The 20794-nt window shown below is 40.3% G+C and overlaps 1 protein-coding gene across 1 annotated transcript; it reads left to right on the top strand.

Annotated features, from left to right (window-relative positions):
* Nucleotides 1-1134: 1134 nt before the first annotated feature.
* On the top strand, nucleotides 1135-19658 carry wdr43 (WD repeat domain 43). The gene is made up of 18 exons (XM_085143612.1): nucleotides 1135-1391; nucleotides 2302-2436; nucleotides 2623-2744; nucleotides 4692-4812; nucleotides 5005-5123; nucleotides 5235-5337; nucleotides 5627-5691; nucleotides 7373-7532; nucleotides 9640-9726; nucleotides 9880-10005; nucleotides 11840-11986; nucleotides 12255-12341; nucleotides 12718-12749; nucleotides 13352-13415; nucleotides 13884-13997; nucleotides 15788-15857; nucleotides 18475-18533; nucleotides 18797-19658. The coding sequence occupies exons 1-18, from the start codon at nucleotides 1185-1187 to the stop codon at nucleotides 18929-18931; spliced, it is 1953 nt and encodes a 650-aa protein (XP_084999738.1). The 5' UTR covers nucleotides 1135-1184; the 3' UTR covers nucleotides 18932-19658.
* Nucleotides 19659-20794: the final 1136 nt, after the last annotated feature.

The following is a 20794-nucleotide window of genomic DNA, read 5'->3' as shown; positions in this document are numbered from 1 at the left end:
TGTGTTATTTATAGGTAGTTGTAAAATAAATGGGAACACCCAAGTTACGACCTATTTTGTCAGTACAAGTAAATGCATTGACCGATTGTAAAGGCTGATATTTACAACTAAGGATATGCTTGCTTTGGAGGGAAACATGAACACAGCATAAATCAACCTGCTTGTTGTCCGGAAGGAACAGGGTTTCTGTATTTACGCTGCCCTACAGATATGTGGTGGCTAAAAAAAGGAAAGAGCTATTATTTAAAATCATACATTTAATTCATTTTTATTCTATTTACCATTGATTAAAAAAGGAAGAGATATATTCTTTTTTAATTATAAACTGAAACAAAATACTTATTCCAGTGTATATATGTCACTTTTTTTTTAATGTTGAACATGCTGTTAATTAATTAATAATACAGCACAATGCTACCGTGGTATGCCTCACAGCAACAAGGTCCTGGGTTCAAATCCAGGCTTCTTTCTACAACGTTCTTTCTACAAACACGGGTTAATTGACGATTCCAAATTGGTTGTAGGTTTGAATCTCTCAGTGTTCTCTACACTAATTATTATTATTCGTCTTTACCAAGGTTTGGGTCATTTCTGTTTTATCTTTGATCATTTTATATAAAAAATATGTTGTTCTTGAGGTGGGTGGCATGTAGAACATTTTTTGGTATTCACATGAGGGTTATACGCACGAAATCGAAAAAATACTTGATTAGTACAACTAAGACACATGAAATACAAAATAAAGAGTAGTAAGAGGAAACAGGAAACCGACACGAAACAGCAAGGAATTCTAGCGGATAGATCCTTACTATTGCTGGCTCTTGCACTGATATTTGGCAAGAGAAAGGACTGTTGAACAGAGCAGTGGTTAGCTGCAAAGATTAGGTCGATAAGAACAGGGTTAAAGGTCTACTTGACTGTGGAGACTCGGCTGATGAGAAGTGTCTTTTCGGGCTAATTGCTGCACTGTAAGAAATCATAAAGTGTGAACAGTTAGTTATTGACGACTAGGAGGCAGTAAGGCAACCTGAAATGTTGCCTGCTGCCGGGAAAACCCAAAGAAGAACGTAATACGAAGCGAGTGGGAGGTGCTGGGACCAAGTGCGCATGTGCTCAGAGGGCCACACGTGGGTTGTGTACACCACGGCGCACGCACGCACGCAGACGCAAGTAGCGCTTCAGAAATGGCGGCCGACGGTGGCAGTTCTTCGCTGCAGCTACCCTGCGTTTTTTCACCTAAATCACGACAGTTCTTAGCGCTGTGTGCCCAGGATGGCAGACTTCGAATTTGGAACACAGATAGTAAAACACTTCACCAGGAATACGTGCCTTCAGCTCATCTGAGTGCCACCTGTACGTGCATAGCCTGGGGACCATGCCGGACAGTCAAGGTACGTGAGGCTGTTGTTAGCGTCAGCAGCTAGCGAGGCCCGAATAAAGCTGCATTTGACAACGTGGTATAAAGGAGCAGTTGTTAAATCAAGAGAAATGTTACTTTTCAAAGAGTGAAGTTTTTACTCAGCGGGGAAGGCCCTGACGTTTGCCGTTTGAAATGCTTTACGGAGCTGACAGACGTGGTTAGCGGCGGAGCCACGTTAGCAGCTCGCTAGTTTTCCACAGCTGCGAAGAACGCACATGTTAGTCCCACATGGTGGTCCAAGCAAATAACGAACATGTCTTAATTTCGTATATTATGGCGAAGTTAGTCTAAAAGACTCTGAAAGTGGCGACTTTAACTAAAAGAGATGTTTTTCTTTGTTTTTAAATGGTTATTATTGTGAATTAACGAGTTATTGAAGTTAGCATCAGCTCAGCGGAGCTTCAGCGGCGTGCGCCACCATGACACTTCTAGAAGCAGGGTCCGCTAGCTGTACCTCAGTTTATCGAGGGGTAGTTTGTTAAAAGTTTGTTAAGAGGCCAAAGTAAACATAAATTGGGCACTGAAATCGAAGTACTGCAGTTTTAAATCCACGGATGATAACCGAGACAAATCAGTTTTCTGTTCTCGGATTCAGTTTTATGATTCTTTTAAATGTCATTAAGACGAGAAATCGGTTGCAGTTATTCTTTTAGCAGTCACTGTGCTACCGTAGAATTGGTTTAATATGTGCAACCCTAGTACTAGGCACTAATGCTGCCGTATTCAGTGATGCACTGGTCGTGTTTTCAGTCCCCATACAGATTCCTGGCTTTGATTATATGTTAGTATTGACTTGATACTCAGGACCTGAAAAAATGCTATTAATTCTAATTGCTTTACATTATGTATAATGTCATCACCTTAAATGTGCTTTGTGTCAGGAGGGGCCTCAGAGGAAGAAGAGGAAATCGGAGGCGGTGCAGGTGGAGGAGAAGGCAGACCTGTTGGCGATGGGCACAGCAGCTGGAACTGTGCTCATCTATAGTACAGCAAAGGGAGCATTGCATTGCACCCTGGTAAGTTTGGGACCTTACATGCTTTGCAAAGAATCGCTTCTTTGCAACCTTATGCAGGATGAAAAATGTTATGTTTTTCTTTGTATTATGTCTTTTGTCAGAGTTAATTTTTTTTTTAGCATTACACTCACTTTTTTCAAATATAATAGGACTTACAGTTGCTAACTGTGCAATTATGTGTGCCAGGATGGAGCCCACAGTGGAGGAGTGAACTGTGTCCAGTGGCACCCTGAAGAAAGCTTATTATACAGCGGTTCAGATGACACAAATATTGTAGAGTGGGACTTGCAGACTGGCAAGACAAGAAGGTCAGTAACTACTTTCTCTTTGGGATAGTTTGTTTAAACCAAGAACAAATCAAATCACTGATCAATACATTTCCTGTAATGACAACTGTTAAAAACTGGTTTGTTAGCCTGAAAATTACTTCTGTTTGCTATTTAGGCTCTCTTTATTTGTTCATGCTGCAACACAGTTTTTTCAGCTATAATACAATTAGTTGCCATTGTTTTATAAAAACCTGTTTTACGTTGTTTAATAGATATCCCTTTAATCCCTTTAAAGTCACACAATGTTATCTAGTATTGTATTTGTCAGAATTTGTCTTTGTGCAGCCAGAACTGTTATAAAAGAACAGTCCAACACGGTGGTGGACGGTGTCATGCTCACTGTCACAGGCTTCTTTAACACATTTCAAGTTCTTCCTATATTTAAACAAGACAGTACTTTAGAAGCATAAAAATAAATCTGTAAACACTTGAATGTTAAGAGAAGTTTTAAATACATCTGTGACATTGCAAGTTTGTTTGTAAGAAACACTTGAAGAGTTGACACCTGAAAATCTGTTTTTCAAAAAGGATGTCACATTCTGGGTATAAATCATGTCCTTCTTAAACTGTTTATATTTTTGACACTAAACTATCCTTCACATAGAGCGTATATTGTAATATTACCTCTTAAAATTGCACTGTTTCCGAAAGGACATTGTTTTCTTGTTTTTTACCTGTAGAAACAACACTGGTGGTGAGAAAAGTAAGAATGTGGTTCCAGCTTAAGCAGGCCTGTCTTTCACAGACCCACCAAGGCCTAAAATACACCAGCATCATTGAACGTTATACCATCAGACATTTACTATCACTATATTTCATCATGAAAGCCTCTTGTCTGGTGACAGATATATTAGCTACACAGGCACAGTCAGCAGCAACAATCATGGGCACTAATGCCACCATGAATCTTCACTTGATGCTCAGTAAAGCTCATTCGAGGTGCACAAAGTGGGTTGGAGAGTGTTTGTTTCTTGCTGTTATTAGGAGAGAGCACCAGTAAATAGTATGCTGCTGGCCATAAACTTTTTAGGTTCATCACTTCAGTAGGAGAAAGAATAATGCAGTGATGGAAAGCGGAAAGGTGTTTCTCACACATCACACTTCACAAGTCATTATCTTCTTTTTGTTGGTGCAGTTAGTGGCGCATTTCGTTTAACTGCTTGCATCAACCAAACGAGTTCTACTTTGGTCGTTGTGTGGCCAGCTGTCTGAAGGTTGTCAAAGTGGTGAAGGTGCCATTCAGGTCCAGCTTTCCACATCGATCTTTGCTAACCTTAAAAAGACTTCAATTTGATTCAGACTTAAATGGTTTTTCACCCTGTGCTCACTAGAGCAGTTTGTGGTTTAAGGGATAAGAAAAAAGTATTGTTGTTTTTTTCCTGCTGTCTTTAAAATTTGCTGATATTTAAAGCTGATCACGAGGAAAGAAGAGAGGAAAGTGCTTTAATGTGGTTTCTATGACATCAAAAAGAAAGCATGAAAAAAACTTAAACTTAGGAGATGTAGTCAGCTGCCTCTCCAATGAGCCTTTCACCCTGCAGATGAGCTCAAGCTTCACTGCCTTGGACTGCAGTTGGCCTTGTTCTTCTCTTCAGCTTCAGCGAGCTTCACTTACTCTGCCTCATGCAGGTTCTGGTTAGTGGCCTTGCTTACAGTGGCTCTCCAGAGTGGATTGAGAACTAGAAGATGTAGTCCTAAATACCGGACTTGAAATATGTATGACTGCAGGACAAGATTCTCTCTGGAGAAGCAGCTGAATGAGGACAGCTACAAAACAAAAAGTCTAAGAAATGGAGGGGGTGTGCCAAAATGAGCCACTAGATGTGTGAGGGTAGATGCTAATATATCATGGCAGCCTGCCCCGGTTAAGTTGTTTTATGGGAAAAGCTCGTAGTGAACCTAAAATTGTCATCGTCTCTCTCACAGTAAGTGGAAGGCAGACCGTGCAGCGGTGACCAGTTTGTGTGTGAGCCCTGATGGTAAACTGCTGCTGTCAGCTGGACACATAATAAAGATGTGGGACTTGGACACCAAGGAAGTTTACAGGGTGAGCTAAATTCCAGCTTCTTTTTTTTTTGGAAAAAATTATTATTATTAGACATAAGTCGCCTAATAAACTTGGTTTTAATGCAGATATGTTAGTCACACTCCAGAAGAGTCAGTATTGTACTATAGTGTTATAATAGTGCTTTATTCGACCTGAACTCAGCTGTTTTTTGTTTTTGTTTTTTCCTTGCAGAAATTCACAGGCCACTCCACGGCTGTGACGACCCTGCGCTTTGCCACCACACGACCCCCTGACAGCAATGGCCTCTACTTTCTGTCAGGTGCTGCCCATGATCGACTGCTCAGTGTATGGTAAGTGCAGAGTTGATTTTTAGTACGCTTGATGTTGTGTAATTAAGTGCATGTATAAAAATGCACTGCAGTCAGATTTGCATGACTTAATACAAAGCTATCTTACTGAAGGCAAGTACGAGAAGATGGAAAAGACAAGAACTCAGTGGTGTCCTTCACACTGACGGATGAGCCGCAGCACATTGACCTCGTTACATCCAACAGCAAGGAAGAGGTAATGCATTACTGCTCCTGTATGTTACATTACTTGCAGTCGATCTTTAACAGGGTACACGATAATAACTTGAAACAGAGTCGTAGACTAATAATGATGTGTTGATAATGTTCTTCTCAATGAGAAAATATTCATACATTTTTTTTAGCAAACGCTTAGAATTTAATGATTCAAAGCATTTGCTAAAATGTCTTCTGTACTGAGATTCTGTTAGAACTTTTGTTCTTAAATATTTCTTCATGATAGTTCTCGTGTGTGAACATTTTGGGCTTTTTTGTGTGTTTTACAGGCAGTGAGGCTGGCAGTGGTGTGTAAGGATGGGCAGTTGCATCTCTTTGAGCACTTTTTAAATGGGTAGGTTTCTGAAACTAGTTTTATACAAGACAATGTATGGCAGTGCAAGGTAATGGGATGAAATATTTCAGCAATAAGCATTCATCTTCTGCTCAAGAGCTTAAAGGCTGTGTTGCACTTTTCATGTTTATAACATTGTTTATTACATCCAAGTGGCTTCCTACAATCTTTGATCTTATACAAATGCAAAGTGGACAGGTTAAAAAAAAAATCCTGACTGCATTTATCAAACCATAGACTGCAGTAGAGCCATGGGTCGGCAGGAAAGTATGGACTGACTGCAGCGTAATAAGACCAACATTTGCATGAGCATTAACACTAGCACTGAGATTAAAAAGCTAGTAAAAGTGAGACAGCCAAAAGTAAAATGATCCAAAATGATGCAGAGAAAGCAGGAGAGAACAGGGTGAAACGGAAGGGCAGCATGAAAAATACATAAATAGAGTGTTTTGACACGAGCAGGTAGCAGAGTGTCCTTGGCTGAGAGCAATAAAGAGAAGAATGAGTTGCACTGCACAAATAGTGCAAAATGGAGAGCTGCCAAGCAAAATTTAAGCATAAAAACATTAAATTCTACTCTTTAGAAAGATGTGTTTTAAATGTTTCTGATCAGAAATTCTTAAACGATACAATACATACATTTGTTCAGTTTTTCCTTCTGGCCATCATAGAAGAGCTCACGTTGTCTCGGCCCCCTTTCTGCTAATATCATCAAAAAAGCAGTTAGTCACTCCGTGGTGGATGAACTTGACTTTTACTTTCAAGGATCTATCAAGGATCCACCAGATGCACAAGGTGTCAGTTTTACAAGAGCTTTTATTGTTCGCTAAAACGAGCACAACAATGAATGGGTTTACTGTAATCTCAACATTAAGTGTCCAAGTAACCCTCCAAAAGCCGGTTGCTTTCTTGCAGCTTGTTGTTGTCCAAGTCATTGGTTGTGATGTTTGAGAGAAGACTGGCTCACAGAGGACTTTGTGTAACTTCTGTTGGTAATTGCTCAATTACACCCGTCAGCGTCAAGGTCCCTCAAAAGGACCACTTCTAAAAGAGATCCTACAACAAGCAAGCCAGACTGCCTAAATAGCCCTTTCAATAGAAAACAGACTGCTGTTCCACTTTATCTAGCTTAATAGTGTGCATGCCTCTCTCTGTGTACTCTTCTAATAAATGGTAAAGACATTAATTTTTATAGTTTAATATACTTTGTTTTAATCACATTATTTCTTTTAAAATCAGAAAAGATAAGTGATGTCGTTACAATCTGAGACTTTGTGGCACAAGTGCCATTCTTTTGAAAAAATAGTCTAGAGCCCTGAAAATTGGTGCATTTGTAGCTGAGGAGCCCCTTTTCCATTAGTACCTACTCGCCAAGGTTTTCAGGGTTTTCCATTAGGTCATAATACCTGTACCAGGTACTAAAATAGTACCGGCTCGGCCAGGGTTCCAAGTGACCTGAGCAGGTACTAAAATGTGACGTCATCAGACAGCACGCCACCGATTGGTTGGTCATTAGCACCCCTCAATGAGTCAGGAGAGTTCACAAAGAAATCTAATCGCAGTACTACAAAATTTAAAATGTATGTCACATGGATTTCAGTTTGTATATATTAAATACCACCAAGTACATGTTCAGCAATTTTTTATGCTGTCTATGCTAATGGTTGGTTTGTCCCCTCAGACCCTGTAAGAAGCCCTTGTCACCATCATGTACGGTGCAGATGTCAGACACAAAGGAGTCCCCAATGCCGATCCCACTGCTAGCAGCGGTGCTTGGAGCGGATACTCAAACTGTGATGCTGGCGTACGGCAGCCACCTACAGCCAGTAATGGAGAAAGTGGTGAGTCTTCTGAAGGAAACCGAAATACACAATGTTATATAATAAGTAACCTGGACAGTCATGTGTGTTCTTTTGTTTGTTTGTTTTAATGGCCAATAGGACAGTTCTTTCCTCTTATACAGGAAGAATTTCAACTAATTTACAGTCTTTATTTAATCTGGGAAATTTAATGAAGTAAGTTGATGTCCTGGTATATCATCTTGTACAGTATAATTAATAAAATATACTTTTGGCTGCTAGCTTATTCACAAGGGGTCATATTTGGTTTGGCAGATTGCTTTTTCTTTTCTTTTTTTAATCTACACTAGATGCCCTTCCTGACACAGCCCCAAAGAGATTTGTGTCTCCTCTAAGGATCAAGTTGGGGATCTCTCGTTTATTAGGCAAACGCATAAATCATTATACAGAAACTGGCAAAACATCTGAAGTGGAATTCATGCTCACATTAATACCCCAGTCATGCGTGGGCTACCAGTAACCTGATACGAGCTGCATGTTTTAATGAGCACCCCGATCACTTGAACAAAAGTCATGGTAGCATTCTTATTGGGCCCCATTAAACTATATTAAAATATTACTTTAAAGACTCAATCAGTATGAATACATGTACTAGAATTAACAGATGTCAGTACCTGCCTAGTGTCTCTGCAACAAAGTTTCTTTAACGCTAAAAACGGTGCTTGTTTTGAATAGGGCCATTAAGACCAATAACCTCTACAAATACCATTAGATTTTGACAGCTCTGTTTCTAATTTGCACTGTGATGCATTTCATTAATTCCCAGTTTGGTCCTTCACTTTCATAAAGTGTATGTGAGGGACATGGGCAGGTCAAGCTTGGTGTCTATACCCACTAAAGCTGTAGTCTCAAGATTGGTCAGACAATCTCCAGGATTACTTTCAGAAGAAGAAAAGCATGGCATCATTAGCCTTACAGGGTTGGTCAATAATTCTTTGGCAGCACAAGAACGGAGCACCTGTGGAAACAGATTTGGACTTTGTCCATCAACAGGAGACTGCTAGGGCTGATTTGGTTCATTTTAACATTTACTACACATTTGTCCAACGACGAGGAGGTTAAATGAAAGAAACTTATGCTGAATAGCCCTAAATATGTCATTGTGCCCTTAAGATCTGCAAAGGCCACAAAATCCACACTTGACATAACACGATTTTCACCTCTTCATCCTTTATCAAATATTTGGGTGTTTACATCCAACTGTTCTCTCTGAGGAAGCTGCATCTAGCTGAGCTGAGCACTCACTGGGTGAATCTCTTTAGGAGCACAGTAGAGAGCTTTTTATTGCCATAATTTTATAGTTGCTTTTCTTATTACCATTTTTTGTGTCTTTTAGAACTACTTTTATCCTTTGCCGTTGGTTGATTCTCTCCAAACAGAATTACATTGTGTCTTTCTACAAATAGAGAATGTTAATTCTTAAGTAGTGAGCTCAAATTACAAACGCCGTCATCTTCAAAGAGAACATCTGTGTGGCTGCGTTCTGTTAAAAAGGCCTGCCAAACAGCTGGAGTAAACTTTGCAAAAAGGCAGCAAGGCACATCTCGTCCGGCTCTAGGGTCCAATGGAAGTATTAGTTATGGGAACATTAAGCTGGATGATCGGTGTTCTCTCATTTAAAATAAAAAATGATTTATTGGTTAGAATTGTTTATTTTTGTTCATGACACGAAGCCCATAAGTTATTCATTAATATTTCATGTGCTGCTATCACCAGTTGATGTAATTATAGGCTGGTGCACACTTGTCTCTGGTTATCATTTCATTCTAAAATGTGATGTTCAAATGATTTAATACAATCCAAGTAATTGCCTTTTATCTTTGTTTAGAAGTCCTTTAGGCTGATAAGGCTGCTGGTAGCATGTACCTCATACACTGGCACATTTTGTTAATTAGGAGATAACATATGAATGACAGACCACTGTCGCTTTAACAGATTACTGCATATCTCATGTCTGAAAAAAGGACTTGGAGGTGATGAGCGCCTGACAGTGTACAGCTGATAAATAATACAGCGTTGTTTTTGTGTGTAATATTCATCAGGATTGGTCACACTTACCTGTCAACCTTCTTTCCTCTCATCTGTGCAGGAGATCAACACAGCAGAGAGACATGTGTGTTTGACCCGGGATGTTCAGACCACTTTGTCCCTTTCCATGGAAACCACAGTCTCCAAGGTAACAATCAAGTCTTCATTTTCTTCACTATGTCAAGAAGACTGGTCTGGACAGGTTATTTGCCAGTCCATGTGCACTCTAGATAAACTCCCAACAGTTCGAGCCACAGAAGTGGAGGGGGGGAAAAAAAAATTATGAAATTGCTTCTTCCAGGTGAAAACTCCAATTGTGAATGCCAAGAGCAAAGTGCTGGTCCCAGGACTTCCTGGTCACAAAGCCCCACTTAAAGGAACCTCACAGGGATCAGAGAAGAGGAAAAAAGACACAGACACCAAAGAGGTAGGCTCAGACTCCGGATGAGTGCATCTGTCAGTCTCTCTGATTCAGACAGCTTTTTGGCTTCGGCCCCAAAACGACTAAATGAGCATAAATGTCTCCACCACATTGTTGGCTCAGTGATTAGTCACACACCAGTCAGTCAAGAGAGGCTGTTAATATGGGCTCAAATTGTGGTCATAAATATTTTGTACTTGTAAATCAGTTTTGTACTTGTGAATCAGGATTTGTATGTGTAAAAAGAATTTGTGTGCGCGTAAAAAAGATTTGTGTGTGAAACTGCTCTCAAGTTTAGAGTTACAAGTACAAATTTTGACCCTGTTTTTCTTCCTTTCAGCTGATTGGTCAATGTCATGTCAATCAGAAATTTAATTATCCAATCAGAGAACAGATGGGTTTGGCTGTCGGAGGGGTGCTTTTTTTGAACTGCAGGTCCTTGAAGGGTAACACAGTTTGAAGCTGGAGGATCTCTGTATAAATATCCGATAGAAGCTAGGTCCTCTAACTTTCAGTAGCTGTTGAAAGGATAAAGTTGTGGTATATCAGTGGTTAGAAATACCATTATTACTTTAGGATTAGCTTAACACAAAGTCAGGGCTGACCCGGGAGCATTGCTGTGAGTCACAGTACGCAGCATAAAGGTACTTTCACATCGGACGCAGCATGTGCTGCTAATGCTAACTAAAAGCCAAGGATCCAGAATTTGTTGCGCTGGCTGCTGAGCTCTGTGGGTTTTTGCGGCAGCTCCACCTGTACTACATGCACCTGCTCCTTGTCGTTTCTATCTCTGACTTTATGTCCTCTACAAGAGTTTGTGGGGGGGTTTTTTACCTTCAAATGTTCAATAAAAACAAAAACTCGGACCACCACAGACTGTTTTCCTTCGTGGTGATGAAGGAAAACGCTGGGCTGGCATGTAAAAGGGCATTTATTCCCTCAGGACCTGAAGCTCCATAAAGCACCCCTCCAATAGCCGAACCCATCTGTTATCTGATTGGATTGTTAAATTTGTGATTGACATGACATTGGCCAATCAGATGAAAGGAAGAAAAATAGTGTCAATAGTGTTGTGTGTGGACTTGGCTAAGTCCACACACAAATCTTTTTTACGCATACAAATCCTGATTCACAAGTACAAAATATTTATGACCACAATTTGAGCCCATATGTTAACAGGTGATTTATTATGAGAAGGACATTGTTACAGTGAAAGCACATACATCCTCATCCAACCCACTCAAAAACCTGTTTGCATCTGATCATTTATCATTCTGCAGTAGAGGGTTTCTTTGTTTTTTCTTAAAGTTCTGCTTCCTCATTCGACATTGTTCATTCATTCGAAAGGTTCAGAAACTCTCTCAAAGATTAATCACACTTACTAAAATTTATGCATATGTGGTAAATGGTAAATGGCCTGTATTTGTATAGCGCTTTTACTAGTCCCGCCTAGGGACCCCAAAGCGCTTTACACGTCCAGTCATCCACCCATTCACTCTCACATTCACACACTGGTGGAGGCAAGCTACAGTTGTAGCCACAGCTGCCCTGGGGCAGACTGACAGAAGCGAGGCTGCCATATCGCGCCATCGGCCCTTCTGGCCAACACCAGTAGGCGGTAGGTGAAGTGTCTTGCCCAAGGACACAACGACCGAGACTGTCCGAGCCGGGGCTCGAACCGGCAACCTTCCGATTACAAGGCGAACTTCCAACTCTTGAGCCACGATCGCTGGTATTTTAAGTGTTATAGATGTTTCTGTTTTTGATGTAGTTTTGGTACTAAACTCTGTTTTGAAGTTTGCAACCCCCCTGGCTAAAAGATAACTCTGCTCCTCTGCAGATGTCAATAGCAGAGCGACTTGGTGAAATTGATCTGTCTACAGTCGCTGAGAAAGGAGCATCTAAAGGGACGGCTTCGTTACAGACAGACAATTTTGCAGTACTGCTGGTGCAGGGCCTGGAGAGCAATGACACTAGCATCCTGAACGTAAGTTCTCCTTACATAGTCTGAGCAAAGGCTTAAAACTTTGAGGTTGAAAACAATCTCAGTTGATTCTGGTGAAAGAAATTCAATATCAATCCCCAAAACAGCTTTCAAAAAAATCTTTGAAAAACCATCTGTGAAAGTGTTGACTTTGATCAACTTCCCACAGTAATGCGAGGTGAAAATAAATGGAGCCAGTTCTTCTGGCACGTCTCGGGTTTTACATTAACTTGTTCTGTGCAAACTTCTTTCCCCCCCTTTGCTCCTAAAGAAAGTTTTCCAGACTCGCAAAGACATGGTAATAAAGAAGACGGTGGCTCGGTTACCCCTCTCTGCAGTTCTACCATTAGTGGAAGAAGTAAGTGTTCCCCTTATGGTCAAAAAGCAACAACTTGTGTTCCTGTGAAGGGATGGGACGGTCAGGATTTTTCAGCTTTCATCAACTTTTTAACATTTATATCAGCACCTGGTAGTTCATATTAGGCTCCACAATCAAAATACAAAAACTAGACAAATGTTGCACAACCTGTGTGGCATATTAGAAGTTTTTGGTTCTCCGTTTTTGTTTTGTTTTTTATCTTTGTGCCATAGCATCTAAGAGCTAAGAGTCTTGAACTTCCCATTCCTACTACAAAGCTACATTAACCTGCATCTATGTTTTGTCCTGTTGTCAGGATTTGTAAGTGAACTCATGTTAACTGGAGTTTTTAATAAACCCCGTATCTCCTCTGCAGCTCACGAAGAGGCTCCAAGGGCACCCGTTCACGTAAGTGAAAGCTTGACGGATCAGCTCGGCATTTAATTAGCTTGAGTTCAGTGTTTGTCCACATCCGACATTAGTCACTGATGCAGTTATTTGTACCGCTGCTTTTTATTCTGCGTGCCTCTGGCATATGGCATCATAGTGAGTGCTGCAAGAATGAGGCCAAAACTAAGAAGTGAGCTAACATTCTGGAACTGTGTTGGTCTCATTAAATGTTTCATTAGATGATCAACACAAGCTTAAGACATTTTTGGTTTTATGCTACAATACACAGAATGCACAAGTAAATTCTTCCCATGTGAATTTTAAAGTTAAGGCGTAATACATTGAAGGTGTTTGCTATCAAACAGCTAAATGAAACTATATGGCAAGCTGTTGGGAGAGTTATATGGATGTTGAAGTATTTTGATTATAGCATAACACTGGCATTTTACATTTATACTTCAAAAATATTTGTAGATTATCCTGCTGAACAAAATATTCAAGTGAAACCTTAGTATCCCACAGAGCTTGTGGAAGAACTGCTATGAAGTATGAATGAGTAGTAGTATGAAGCTGGTCTGCTCCCTTTGCTTGACAGCATATACATTTGTTCTTTCTTACAGGGCAGTCTTAATGGTACGGTGGCTCAAGGCTGTACTTATGCACCACACATCATACCTAGCATCGGTGAGTTCACTCTGCCTGCACTCGCTTTAATTCCTGCGCTGTCATTTGTGTAGTGACACACGCCAACAGCGCTTATTGATGCATAAGGCCAGAAAGCAGCCATTCATATTTAATGAATGCATATTGGGATGTAGATTCGTGGTGTCTGACCATCAGTGTGGCTCTGACTAAAAATATCCTCACAAGCAGGAGGTGCTTTGATTGACATTCAGCTTTCTAACCTGCTGTTCATACCACTCTAAACAAGAGGAAAACTAGCTTTTTGTTGACCCTTCTGCTTCCACAAAACAGCTGGAATGTCATTATAATTTTAAATGTAAGCTGGAGCCTGGCTTGCTTCATGTAAATATCACCTGAAAGGAATGGTTAGCAGAGGATACAAAGCTTTGGCAGAAGCCACTTTGGGTGCTTTCTTGTTGTCTGCTGAAATGTTTTTACCTTCAGCTGATCTATCTGTGTATCCAACAGCTGCCAGACCTTGTTACCCAGCTGGGAGTCCTTTATCACATGATCGAGAGCAGAGTGAAGATGTTCCACAAGCTAACAAAGCTGCAAGGGAAGCTTTATCTCCTAATGACACAGGTAAGTGCCAACATATGCAGTGTTGTGCACAGTATCATTAGCTTTAAGTATTTTCAAATGACTGGATTTTGAGTGTTAGAGGGGTGAGTCATGTGTCAGGGGCGACTTAGATGGCTTCCCTCACAAAGCTGCTGTGTTTAGCGGCACCCTTAAAATGCAGAATGTCCTCCCCGCTCACTCTTGTTTGATGTTTAAGTGTGAAATACATCAAATCCAGGATCCGTTGTGAGATAGAGGCATGGTTTGCATTTGAGGACAAGTAAAGGATGAATATAGTGAATTGTGTCAAAACAATAAAAGCCTAATGCTTTTCTGTTTAGATTTATTTAGAGAGGAAAGTTTGAATGGAGTGTTTTTTTTCTCCCTTTCCTGCAGTTGTGCTCCTGTAGGCAATGTCAGTTTTACATTATGTTCTTCCAGTAATGTGTACGTAATGAAGATCCATTTTACTAGTAAATATTACAGCTTACTCCTTGAGGGAAAGACTTCTTTAAATAGGCTGTGTATAAATAACAAATGTGCTGATGTATGCAGAATGATTGTGTTATGTTTCAACCTATTATTGAGTAGCTGCACAACATTTGTGTAGATTTGTAAAGAAGCTTTAAACATTGGAAACATGTAACGGTAGTAACAAAAATGACATGATAAAATGGAGACTAGGCTGTCCAAAACAAAGGGTTTTTCCTTATACATACATTAGGAATGCGACGCATCATTCAAATCAGTGTTTGAGGACGACAGTCTGACTTCACAGGAGCTTTCTTTATCACACAAAGAACGCACGTCATTGTCTTCTCCCCACTTCTGCTCGTACACACCTGGGAGCTGAGAAGACGCAGGCAGAAAAGTTTGAATGTTGTTTCTAAACATTTGGTGACTGCTTTGAGAGCTCCAGGTGATCGGTTTTGTAAAACTGAACTCGGCTTTGTATTGTTCAGCGTTTGATCCAGAAAGACGCTCTATTTATCCCTCAGGGGAAATTATTTTGCCACAGCAGCCTTAAATGTAAACCACAAATCCCGGAACTTAAATTACCCAAACAAGATAAGAAAGCAGACAAATTAGACAGTGGTGTAACTACACTGTAACAAACAGATGTCACACTATAGATGTACAATTTTATGCAGATATGAAAAAATCGCATCCTATAAGGCTATTTTTCACAATGTAGTAAATAATCAGCCAACTGTAAGGTAGTATAAGAATAGGTTGCATATAGTTGAGATAAATATATCCGTAGCAGTGTGACATTTCTCTCAGACACAGCCAATCAAGCAGTCTGATCTTGGATACACCAGAACAGTTTATGCTATTTGTATCCATAATAGCTCCTGGAAGTATATAATGAGCACTCTGGCATTGTACACTTTTAGTAATAAGATGACGTTTGCTCATTATGGCGGTTTCTTTATGAGCTGAAATGGAAGCGTATAAATCCCAATGTTGCAAAAACATGTGCACACACTGATTTGAGTTTAGTTTGTAGGTTTCGGGCGCTGGATGTGTTTGGTTCTTTTAGTTTTGTTTCTTTAGTAAAACCAATAAAATCCCCCCCTCCTTTTTTTTTTTTTTTTTTTTTTTGTCTAGTTGTAATTACAAACTGTGCACACGTAGTAATGCTGTATAAGTATGTGATATTGAAAACTGTTTAAGTGAAAAAACATTTTGCTTGCAGGTAGAACAAGAAAACATGTTTCAACCGTGTATTTTTAGTCATGTTTTTAATGTTGAGTTGAAAAAAAAAAGTCCTGTGCTGTATCTAAAACTGTTTTCCCTTTCACCACTAGATGGCGACAAGTGACAGCAGCAACGTGGTTTCAGATGTTGACCACACAGCTAAGCTGGTCTATGAAGACGGTGAGTGTTTGTTTTTCTGTTTAGTTTCACTGACCTCCCCAATCCCACCTTTCTTCTCTCAAACTTACCTCTCTTGTGGCATCAGTTCCTTCAGATTTCATGCAGATCATTGTTACCTGTGAATAATGCAGTCCATCGAGCAGAGGGTGTGGTAGCTGACTGTATTAAAATAATCATCGTTTTTTCAGCCTGTACTCTATCTCTTGTACATTTTCAATGGGTGATTGACTGGATTGACTTCTTGAAGGTGATGGAGTGCAACAGGTCACATCGATGCCCTGCTTAAGTCTCCACACTGCTACACTATTGTCTTCTCATTATTTTGACTGGCATTCATTATCTTGTCATTTCACCTCAACTCATCTGGGACTCTGGCTGAAGACTGCGCTGAATCGGTTAAGATTTATGAAAACAGCGTTGGCCATCATGCAGCCACTCTTGGCAATGCATTGCACGGAAACATGACTCCTGTTGCCTGGCAACCTGACCGGCAGCGTTCAGATCCTCCCCTTTGAGCGAACAACAAGGCCCCGCTCTGTTCACTCTCATTTCTCATTACCGTACTGTATAAAACGCTTTATTGAGCCACATAGAAAATTGGCTTTCATGAAATAATTAACCTGCGCCTTGAGTTCCAATATCCTCGTCAGTGGTCCAGGATGTGAAGGTTCATTGAACAAAAAAAAAAAAAAGTTCATAAAAGAAGCTGCTGAACAGGAAGCAGAACTTTGTTCTCAGTGTCAGGAATGACGCTGTGCTCTGAGCTTATTATGGGTCCAACTTGGGAATCTGACAGGAAGCTTTAAACTGCCAGACTAGAAACAGGAATGATTAAGCCATCTCTCTGCTACCTAATTGTGTTAATTGTTGTTTGTATGAGTAACATTAATTAAACATTGATTAGTCCCGGGCACGATGCAGATAACACTGCCAGTTAGAAAATTGTATTTGTCATTTTGTTACATAAAATCTGCATTTTCACAAGTGGCAAAACTCTTTAAAAAAACAACTTTTTATCCCTGGCTCCAAACACACGCTCACAGAATAGCTAAGAGCAGCGGTCCCCAAGCTTTTTTGCGCCACGGACCGGTTTATGCCTGACAATATTTTCACGGACCAGCTTTTAAGGTGTCGTGGATAAATACAACAAAATAAAACTAGTACCGGTACAGAAAAAAAAAGATTTATTCATAACACACATGAAAAGACCCAGGAAAACTGAGTAAACGATAAAAACGATAACAAAATAACGCTAAAAACCAATAAAAACCCTGAAAACCATACATTTCACACCCGAGCCTCAACTCTCGCGGCCCGGTACCAAACAACTCACGGGGGTTAGAGACCGCTGGCTAAGAGCATCTTACAAGGATGATCGTGCACTTCAATTTGTGTCCACTTTTCTTTACATGGTTTGTAAAATGGAGCTTTCTTTAATGTCAGCCGGCGTCATTACCGAAGAACTGACCAGCTTCTCTCACTACTTGCCCTTTTAGACTGTACATAAAAGATGGATGAAGCGAAGAAAAATGCTGCAGTACTGAATTGCCTTAACCCTTTGTTCTGGGCAGCTGGGGACAATGGCTCTTGAACTTTATCTTACTTAATCTGACCTCAGTGATATCTTTTCTGATCAGTTTATGGTCTGAGTTGCTCATTTCAGTTCATGAAACGTTTATCTTGTTTATCTTTTAAAATATGGTAATTGAGTCAAATAGGAGGATAAAGTAAGGTATGCTGCCCAATAGGGACGTTCCTGGCTAATTTCTTAGTTGGAAAAAAAAATGAGGGAGGAAAAAAAGACGAACCGACTAGTCTAACACAAAGAAACACACACAGGTATCAAGCTACATTTGAGAACCCTTTGATGGACGGCTAAACAAAGGTATTTGAAACCATTTATCAAATTCTTCAATAATGCAGACTTTGCTGCGTAACTGTGCAGCATCTCACATTGTGAATTGCAGGAGAGTGTCAGATGCTGTCTTGCGCTGTTGAACACTTGCATACTCTAAAAGCATTTAATGGCTTATTTTATAAAATCCTGAATATAACTTGATGTAACCATGTTGACATTGTGCTGTTGTAATTTTTACTTACCGAGGCTTTAAAAAGCATCGATTTTTGTTTTTTAAAATGAGGCAGCAACCCTCTTTATGATGTCGCCCTCGCAGTGTCCCATATATTCACGGTGATTACTCCTGCCTGGTTTTACTGTTGGACAGCATGTAAGCATATTTACAGTTATGACATATAGCAGCAGGGTGTTTAGCGAGGTCTGTAACCAAGTCTGGCTGGTCAGTGTGCAGGCAGCAGACAGTGGCTGGCTGATATAATGGGACAGATCGAACCATCAAATCATAATGACCTCCAACGCTCCTGCATCATAAAGTTCATATTGTTGTCACAACTAAATGGCCCTGCTGTAGTGTTGAAATGCAAATACCTTCCTTCACTCAGTATGAAATGTAAAGAACTGAAGCATGAAACACTTCCTTCCTTCTTTCCTTCCTTCCTTTTTTTATTACCTTTGTGGAAGGTTTGTGTTTGTGTGGAATAAAAACTTGTTTGGCTTTGTCAGCTGAATGATTTGTTTTCCTTTGCCTGCGCTTTCCAGAGTCATCTGATGAAGACGAGGCCTCTGGTGACGAAGGTCTTCCCGATGAAGACTCTGATGTAAGTTAGACTAGAAATTTACATTCTCAATGAACTGTTTTTTCCAGCTCTTCCTCGTGCTATTTTTGCACATTAAGGAAGTGTAAATTTGATGAGACACAGCAAACAAATATCAGCCATTGCCATCTATGACTTTGTAGAAGCTTTGCAGATATTAGGCAACACTGGTGCTGGGAAGGAAAACAAGTAGATTAGTACCCCTCATGCTGTCAGGCTGTCCATTTCTGAGTTAAGCTGAAGTCTTATATTTGTGTCCTTCTCAGCACTGGGAGGAGGATGAGGCGATGACGGAAGACAACCAGGAGGAATCGGAAGATGAGGATCCCGACAGCAGAACAGAATCCAAAGCAAACGGCGAGGAGGATATGGAGCATGAAAATGAGAGTGAAGAAGAATGAGAACACAAACACCAATCAAACATAAAACGGACCTGAAAGAGTTACATATACTTTCATTTTATTTTCATGCATTTGATTTTATTATTGGAATAGAATGCAATTTTGCAGAATCAAGGGACACATTGAAACGAGGCCAGATGGCCCCCCTGCCTCGCTGCAGCTCGGTTCAGCCGTGGGTTTGGAAATGACGTCTCTAAAAACTGAAAGTTCCTCGACTGATTTCGTCCATCTGAACTCCGACTTTACACCCCGATGTGTTTGCATTGACTGCCAGGCTAATTTGGTTGTGTTTAGCTGGCCTACGTTCTTGAATCTGCATTCCAAATTTGATGTGATAATGTTAAAATGGTATAAGTATGTATGTTCAGCTTTTCATTTACAGCACTGTGCGATCGGTTTATTTTAACTCAACTCTGTAGGCTATTTGAAACACCTGCAGAAATGCAAACACAGAGCAGGAGTGGAGTTTGGATGTAGCCCCCCCCCAATCCTGGGGTCTGTGTTTGTGCAGAATACCAGAGGTGGGATTGCCAGGCAGGACCATACATCATGTCCCCCGCAATGTAAATCTGTATGTACAGTGAAGTGTTTGTATGAGCTCTTCCCTCTACAGCCACCCCCAGAAAACCTTGGGATTAAATGAACTCCTGTAAAGTCTCCTAAATGCTGTTTATTTTTTCTTTTTCGGTTTTTGTTTTTTTACCGCCTTCAGATTTGTTTCAGATTTGCAGCCTTATCGTTTTTAAATGTGTTCTTTTTGTGTTTAATATCAGGGCATGTCTTTATGTCCACTGCCTACCACCCATAGTCACAGGGGCAACAGAGGACAAGAAATTGTGAACTTTGCTCGAGTGGGTGAATAAATGGGTTTTCAAAGTGGCTTGTGGTTTCCAGGGTCATGGACATATTTTAGAACTGTAGGCAGCTTCAGAGTTGAGATGGGTATCTTTTATAGACACTCATTAAGAAAAGATTGATGTAGCCTCTATTTCTGTAAAATGAAGCAAATATGGAAGTGCCTTAAACTTGCATTTATTTATTTATTTATTTTTTCTAATGGCCAGCCTAGAGGGGGGCAGCAGCTCTGGTTGCAGAAAATTGTCTGATTCTATAAAAGTCTAAGAGAAAACGGTCCTACAGCTCACTTGATTTATGACCCAAGTAAAAATTTTCTGATGGGTTTACGGTCTCAGTCGCTAGTTTCAAGTCTTATTGAATACAACATAATTTATTTTTGCCTTTTAAGGCATTTGTTTGACATTTATTTGAAAGTGGGAAGAAAGTGAGGGAATGACGAGCAGCAAATGGCCCGGGGCGCACAAACCAGAGCAGCTACAGAAAAGACTTAAACCATCAGTACATGCTTACTCTCACAAGTAAGCATGTACTACACAAGTATGTGTTAGGCCAGGGTTATAGACAGTTTTTTTTCTTTTCTTTTTTTTTTAGAGGACCAGAAAGTAAATGAAGAGCTACACATTGAATAAATAGAAACATGCAGAAACAAGGCAAAGCAATTCATTTTGATAGCCAATAAAGTGCTTCAAAAGAAAAAGAAAAAAAGGCCTGGATCATGAATCAACTGAGATCGGTTTACCTGAGTGAGAGTAACTATCACACGTGATACCATCACTACAAACCTACATCATTAAAAGCTATGGTACATGATAGAATTTAATTCCCACTGGAAAATTCCTGTGCCCTGATTTTAAAATCTCACCCACAACTAATTACCTAGTAACCCCTCCTCCTCTGTTTCGCTACTGGTATCCTGATTATGTCACTATTGTAGAAATCCCCAAAGGCTCTTACCCTGCCGTGCAACAGAGTTCAGCTACACCACCGGCCTACAGCTGGTGACGG

Source organism: Neolamprologus multifasciatus, chromosome 19 (assembly GCF_963576455.1).
Source record: "Neolamprologus multifasciatus chromosome 19, fNeoMul1.2, whole genome shotgun sequence".
In the NCBI taxonomy this organism is placed as follows: Eukaryota; Metazoa; Chordata; class Actinopteri; order Cichliformes; family Cichlidae; genus Neolamprologus; species Neolamprologus multifasciatus.
Note: the sequence above shows the minus strand (reverse complement) of the source record. Positions and strands in the feature narration are given on the sequence as shown.